Source organism: Mauremys reevesii, linkage group 7 (genome assembly GCF_016161935.1).
Source record: "Mauremys reevesii isolate NIE-2019 linkage group 7, ASM1616193v1, whole genome shotgun sequence".
NCBI lineage: Eukaryota > Metazoa > Chordata > Testudines > Geoemydidae > Mauremys > Mauremys reevesii.
This window is the reverse complement of record NC_052629.1, coordinates 70,437,384-70,444,874: the sequence shown is the minus strand read 5'-3', so window position 1 is coordinate 70,444,874 and position 7,491 is coordinate 70,437,384. Positions and strand designations below refer to the sequence as shown.

At 50.5% G+C, this 7,491-nt stretch overlaps 1 protein-coding gene across 3 annotated transcripts in view; it reads left to right on the top strand.

The window, feature by feature from the left end:
* Positions 1 to 635: 635 nt before the first annotated feature.
* PAX2 (paired box 2) overlaps positions 636 to 7,491 on the top strand; it is a 97,854-nt gene continuing 90,998 nt past the window's right edge. For 2 of the 3 annotated variants that reach the window (XM_039482395.1, XM_039482394.1), the window contains exons 1-3: positions 636 to 678; positions 4,129 to 4,294; positions 5,400 to 5,597. In XM_039482395.1, coding sequence (XP_039338329.1) covers positions 636 to 678; positions 4,129 to 4,294; positions 5,400 to 5,597 — 407 coding nt within the window. Of the gene's footprint in view, positions 679 to 4,125; positions 4,295 to 5,399; positions 5,598 to 7,491 lie in introns of all 3 variants that reach the window. The other variant, XM_039482393.1, reaches the window with a different exon arrangement.

Genomic DNA, 7,491 nt, shown 5'->3' with positions numbered 1-7,491 from the left:
CGCGGGGAGAGGAGGCTCCATTCTCCAGCCAAAGCTCCTCGCAAACACATCCCACCTTGCGAGAAAGTCTGCCAGGAGCGGGACCCTCTGCCTGGGGAGCAGGAGGAGGCGAGGGGACGCAGGGAGGGGGCTGCCGGTGCTCAGAGATCCCGGGGATTTCTACTCCACTTTGAACTTAAATGAACTAGCCCCAGACTTGGCGAAGGAAGAGGAAGGAAGCCGCATCATCCTCGGCCGCTGCTGCTGCTGCTTCACCACCGTCATCATCCTCACCTTGCTTCCGACGCGCTCTAGCCTCCAGCCCCTCGCTGACCCGGCTGCCAGGGATGATCTGACCCGAGCGCTCCAGCCATGACATCCACCTGCCCCCCGGCCGCTGCCTCTCGCTGCCCGCTGGGACGCCGCTGACCAGAACCACCGGGCTCCGCTTGCTCTGCCCCAGCTCGAGCCAGCTCCCAGTCCACGGCCCCCGGAAAGTTCTCCGCTCCTCGGGCAGGGCCGAGCGCCAGCCCCCCGCCTCCCCTCGCCCTGCTGGCTGTTTTTTTTTGTTTTGTTTTCTCCCCTAAGTCTTGAAGTTGAGTTTTAGAGGCGACACGGCGGCTTCAGCCGACTTCTTCCCCTTCCTTTGCCTCCCCATGGATATGCACTGCAAGGCAGACCCCTTCTCGGCAATGCACCGTGAGTACCGGAGCCCAGCTCCTTCCGCTGCATCCCTCCATGCCTCCTTCCCCAACCCTTCTTCCTCACCTGACCCTCTGTCCAGGCCATCCTCCCAGCCGTCTGCCGCCTCCGCCAGCCAAGGTGGGCTCCGAACCCCCTGCCTTGCTTTGCCACCACCGGCCACAGCTGCTCCCTAGCTCCTTCGGGGCTAACAGCCCCACCAAGGGGGATCCCCGAGCCTGGAAAACCCCCAAACTTACTGGAGGGAATGAGTGTGTGTGTGTGTGAAAGGGAACAACAACAACAAAATCAGGTCTTGCTCCAAATCCACTTTGCAAATTGTGCCTCCGAGGGGGAGTAGTTGATTCCGACGCGTGTGTCCAATTGTATTTTTGATCGTTTATATTTTAATCTGCAACGTGGGTCAAAGCTTAATTTTTTAAATTTTAAATACATATATATGTGTGGAACCACAGCCCTCCCTGTAATTTTTTGTTCTTTAAACCGAAGAGGGGGTAAATGTCATTTTTAAATGACTGGGAAGGTGATTGTTTGTTTTAAGGATGAATTAGTGGAAGAAAGAGGACAATTATGTTGTTGGGAAATCTGGCATTTTCGAGGGTTATTAAGAAGTCACAGTCCTCCTTTTTTCTTTTTCTTTTAAATTTATTTATTTCCAAGATCCCTGGGGTGCATTTTAAATGCATTATTGACATACAAGAAAGTGGATTCCTGGTATGTTTTCAGACTAGAATCTCGTTTCAATCGAAGGAGTGGGGAAAGGAAAAAACAACCCATGACAATTATTGTAATAATGAAATTGCAATTCATTTGAGCTAACCGCAGGCAGGAAAAATAATTCAGGGATTTAAAAAGACAGGAAGAAAAATAAAAATCTGAGATAGAGACCATACTGAGTCAGGAAATGAATAATTAAGAACAATTTGTAACTTTCCACGGCGAAACTTTTCAAGACGCTGCCCTGGCAGCTGTATAAAAATAACCCATTATTTAAAGGATACACTCTACAATATTTGGGGGTTTAAAAAAATGATTTGCAAGAAGAAAACGAGCAGAAATATAAAGCCCAAGAAAAGGGTTGGCTGCAGCTTTATTTCTTTTTCAAAATTGCTGATTTCTGAGCGATTTTGTTAGGGAACAAATATTGTTTCCCAAGTATATTCACTGAAAATACTCCCAGCGTTTGGAAATATTTTGTTTGCACCCCGGCGGCTTTCTTTTTTAATTGATTGCAATACCTTTGCATTTAATTTAATTTGGAAAATATATTTAATCGATAGAAATATTTCACAACACAGCGGATGATTTAAAGAAAACCCAGTGAGATTTGGGAACGTTTTATTTTTGCTGCCGAATTTTGAAAAAAAGCATGATTCAGTTTGGGCCGTTTATATAATATATATATTAGCAGGCAATTATAATACACATGAGCGCCGATTTCCTCACGCGCTCACACATGTATACAGACTATAGTATGTGTTCTGTTCAAAGGGACAGATGTGTGTCTCTTTCTTTATATATATATATATAAAGAGAGAGAAAGAGAGAGAGAGTGTGTGTAATAAGGTTTGAAAGGGACCGATCTAAATTAAAACAAGCCGGGGGGGGGGGGGGAAGAAACACTGGGTGCAATAATTTGAATTATTAATTTTTTAATCTTTTTTGCATCTGATGCCTTTTAATATTCTGTAATGCGAGTTATCAAAGGTGCCTTGAATTATTTATCAGTGAGGTGCTGAAGAAACTGCTGGCTTGTAACTTTAGAGGCAACATGTGCAAAAGGTGGTCTGGACAAATGAAGAAAAAACACACACGCACCATTCAAGAAAGACCCAAATGATACCGGGGGGTGGGAGGAGGTAGAGGGCAGGAAGAAATGTCCACTACCACCACCCAATAATCCCAAGCCTTTTTTTCACAAAGAGGTTTTAAAAAAATAACTAATCTGGCCAAAAAGAACGGTCTAAAGAAACCATCCTGGGATTATGTGCAAGGCAGTTTGGAGGGTGTTTCTTAGGTGTTAATGGGGGGGCGGGTTGTGAGAGAGGAAAAAACTCTATTTGTGAAGAAGGACTTGGATCGATCGTAGGGCAAATGAGAGTTCCCACTAAGTTCAGAGCCAATAAGTCAGTGTCAAAAGCAGGAGAGAAAAAAAATCAGCAAAAATATAAACAGATCATTTTTCAGCAACCTGCAAAACCAGCTGAAGATCTCTTTCCAGGAGAAGCTGCAGCAGGTTAGCGCTGTGTGAAAGGAAGACTCTAAACTCAGTATACACACACTGCACAGTTCTATCGATACGGATACCTAGGGATCATGGCAAATGAAGATATACCTTCTGTAAATATTTATGGGCACATACATATCTACGAATGCGCGTTTGTAGTATAGCTCTGGCGCACACACTTAGGTGCAAGCGTCACAAACACAGCTCATATTTTGCTAATATCCGAATGAAGATATTTCCTCATTCCTGGCAGCCTTCCTGCCTGACAACATTTATTTAGCAGGTGCAAAGCCCATCCTTGCCGTATTCATCCGAATTATTACTTGAAAAAAGGCAACCCAGGCGCCCCATGGAAGACAGAGCTGGGGTTTTGTCTGAAGGGGGTTGAATGGGGAATTTTTATTTTCCCTTGAACAGAATCCCTGTTTAAAAAAATCAAGGCGAGGTTGTTGTTTTTCTGGCGGATTTCCCCCCCCCTAAAAGATCGAAATCTTATGAGAGAGAGAGGTTTTGTTTATATAAACTGTAACCGTTTGCGGGACACAAAGACAGGTATCTTTCTTTCTTTCTTTCTTTCTTTCTTTCTTTCCGAAAATAAATGGTGAAAACGAGCTAGACCAGGTAACAGTTCTCCGGGGTGAGAGGCGCAGAACTAAATGCAGCAGGGAATGTGATGGAAAATCATGGCACGGGAATGAAGTGAGAGGGGGAAGGAGCAGCCGCAGAAAGACGGGGAAAATCCGAAAGGGCTCTGCCTGGAGCCGCTAGAAGCGAAACTCAGGAGTTCGGGAGAAAATCTCTTCCCAACTCCTGGAGCAGGCACGAGCCTGGGGATTGGGATTGTTCCCGTGCTCGTCCCTAGAATAATACCCCTGAAATGCTGCTGTTCCATCAGGCCGTTTCAGAGATCCTGGGAATAAAGGGGCACAATTGCCGCTGGAGAGTATCTGGGTGTGTGAAGGGAGGAAAGAGACATTCGTTAGAAATTCACTCCTCTGGGTTAGGTTTTCTCTTCTTTCTTTCTTTCTTTCTTTCTTTCTTTCTTTCTTTCTTTCTTCCGTCCTTCCTTCTTGTCCTTCCCCAAACCCTCGCCCCCTCCATCGCCTCCATTCATAGCTAGTCACTGGAGATTTTACCCGCGGGTCGCTAACTGTCCCCGACTAACGGTCTGTTTCTGGGGTGCGTGGGTTGTTGTGTTTTTTATTCTCTCTCCCCAGCAGGGCATGGGGGAGTGAACCAGCTCGGGGGGGTGTTTGTGAATGGCAGGCCCCTACCTGACGTGGTGAGACAAAGGATAGTCGAGCTGGCTCACCAGGGAGTGCGACCCTGTGACATCTCCAGGCAGCTGCGGGTCAGCCACGGTTGTGTCAGCAAGATCTTGGGCAGGTAAGGCACGGGCGAGCAGCGTGTGCACCCCTCCCCTCCAAACAGCCTCCTATCCCGTCCCCCCGGGGTCCGCCTCTGCGCCCCCGGGTTGTCACGCAGCCCGAAAGGGGAGAAGTGCCATTTGCAGGACAACCCCTCCCCCGCAATAGCCACCTCTTCCTCCCCTTTGCCTGGAAAACAACCTGAAGCAGGGACATTTTGTGAGTACGAAAGAAAAGGGAAAAAATCCCCACCCCACCCCTACTCTGCCGAGCAGCCTTAAAAAACGGTCGCAACCAAATTTGGTGTGAAATCTCCCGGGAGGCAGATCGGGTGGGGGAACCTACCTCAGCCCGGCCTTGGGGTTGAGGAAACAGGCTGTCTGTGTCTGAACCTCCCGGCTATCCTCCAACCTGCCCTTTGCAAAAGCAGTGTCCAAAGCGTGCCGAGCTAATGGCCAGGCGGGGACGTGGGGGTGCCAGGGCCAGAGATGAGCCGAGAGGGCCAGGAACCCCGAAATCCCAGCCGCGCACCCAGGCCAAGCAAACCGCTCTCTGCCTCCTGCGGCGCGGCCAGGCTGTTCCAGCGGGGGAGAGAAAAGATGGGGGCTGGGGTGAGAATGGGGGCCAGGGAAGGAGGAGAAAACATCCGCTAAAGGGGGTTCATTCGGCTGTCTCCCCTGGCCCCTCACCGGCCCCCAGTCCCCTGGATTTTATCCGGCGGACGGTTTCCGTTTTGTTTCCCTGTCGCTGGCTGGGCCTGGCGTTCGGTGGAGAAAGCCCCCCCCACACACACACACACCCCGCTGCCTAAGGGCACAGCCCCACCTTCGCTGCCCCCGAGCCCCCCACCCCCACCCCGCTGCCTAAGGGCACAGCCCCACCGCCACTGTCCCCGCGCCAGGCAGCCCAGGAGGCAGGCAATGGCTCCCCGAAGCCGTGCGCCCCCAGGCCCCAGGCTGGGGAGGCTCCGCTGGGCTGCAAGGGCAGCTAGATTTGCGGGGCTCGGGGGCGGTGCGGGGTGGCTGGCAGTGGGGAGGACATCGCATGGCGGCCGGTGGCCAGGTATGGGTGAGCTCGGGCGGGGAGCAGGCCCCGGGCACTGACCGCGCTCTGCTTTGGCGCAGGTATTACGAGACGGGCAGCATCAAGCCCGGGGTGATCGGCGGCTCCAAGCCCAAAGTGGCGACCCCCAAAGTAGTGGATAAAATCGCCGAGTACAAGAGACAAAACCCGACCATGTTCGCCTGGGAGATCCGGGACCGGCTCCTGGCCGAGGGCATCTGCGACAACGACACGGTGCCCAGCGTCTCCTCCATCAACAGGTAAGGGCGCCCCTCGGCCTGGCACCCAGCGCCCTGCCCAGGGCCCGGCCATGCGCTCGCTGCCCCGGGCCAGTCCCTCCGTGTCCGGCCCCCTCCCCTGCGCCCAGCCCGACCCACCTTTCCCACAGCTCCCCTCCCCCCACGCCACTTCCCTTTTATGGCCCCCATAAAGCTCTCCCAGCAGGCAGCCAGCCAATTCCTTTAGCCTGCGGGTTGCCCGGCCCGGGGGGCGCTAGCATTTCCCCCTCTAAGGCGCCCGCCTCCTCTGCAGCCCTGGAGTTCCCAGCCCTCCAACACCGAGCCTGCCGCTCCCCCAGGCCCGGCGTCACTGCAGGCAGCGCGCCCCATCCGTGCCCGGGGCTTTCCTCTCCTGGGGCCTGCGGGTGTGGGAAACCTGCTTGGAGACAGCGCGCGCGGGCGGCCCTCGGAGGGGACCGGCTGGGCAGGGAGATGGGTGAAATGACTGGGGGAAAGTACGCGCCGCGGGGTGTTGCCAGGCTGTGCATGGCAGGGCTGGGAGTGCGAGGGTAGGCACCTGCCAGGAGACTTGCTTCCTTCTGTCCTGCTTCTCTAACGCTCCTTCCCTCGTGTCAGTGGATGCCAGTGCTTTCAGTAATTAAGACTGTGAGATTAAAAGCGCCCATATCTAAAGACAATCACAGCCCGCACTCCTGAGCCATTAAACCACCAAATGTTTGTTTATCTTAAACAAACAGACTTAGCTTCCCAAATGCGAGGCTCCTTCACCCCACCCCCCGGGGCAGCTGCTAAACCAGCAAGGACGCCTCTTCTGAAGGCAGGGAAGAGCTCCATGAGGCGTCTAGCTGCTGTTTCAAACCTGCACAGATCACAGCCCCTTGCAGAAGTTTTGATTGCAGCGGGATGAATGTAAAACAAACCACTCACCCCTCCACAACCCTTAGGGAAAGAATCCTTTCTTTGGTGGCAAAAAGGATATATGCCAGGTGACAAAATGGGGAATGCTGCAAGATGTTGTGATGCATTTAAATGTGTATGAACAACACACACATGCATGTGTACACACATGCACATTCACCTGCAGCATACATTGCCACACATTGGCAACACACAGGTAGACGCTTATGCATGCACATACAAATATCACACCGGCCCAGGTACAATAACACAAAGATACAAACATACTCAAGACTGTACATACTTGCACACACATATGCCACACTGTTAGAAATATTGTAACACATATAGTCAGGCACTTACAAAAACATACACATTTACGCACTCGGATACAAATACTACCCCAATAGAATAATATATATATATATTATTATACATATATATATATACATACATACACACACACACTAGAAAATACACACACTACATGAAGTATATATACACATACCTTAAAGACACATGCACACTGACCAGCATGGTAGTATCTAGTGCATTCATACACGCATATGCCTGTATATTTACACTTAGGCATAGCTAGGATGTTGAAAAACCCTGTATGTTCACACCAACATCAGGAAAAATAACCACTGGGGAAACACTACAGTGTTTTTTGTCTTGTGCTGTCCGTGGGAGATTTATCAAAATAAGTCTAATAACCCAGACAGCATATATTTCTGAAATTGGCATCCTATATAAATAGCTTTAAATATTTTGCAAATGATATGAAATTATCCCAAATCATCTTGAAAACAGCAGGTAGAATTAGCTGGTAGAATGTACCTTGGCTAAAGAAGATTCCCTCAGACACACAGTCTCTGTAATATACTGCTCTGCTACCCCAGGAAATTATCCCTGTGTGTGCCATCTGTATTAAAATGGTTATTAAGTTATGAACAGGGTAACATAATACTGATCGGGTAATTATACACCCTCCTAAAAAACCTCCAGGTCCCTGTTA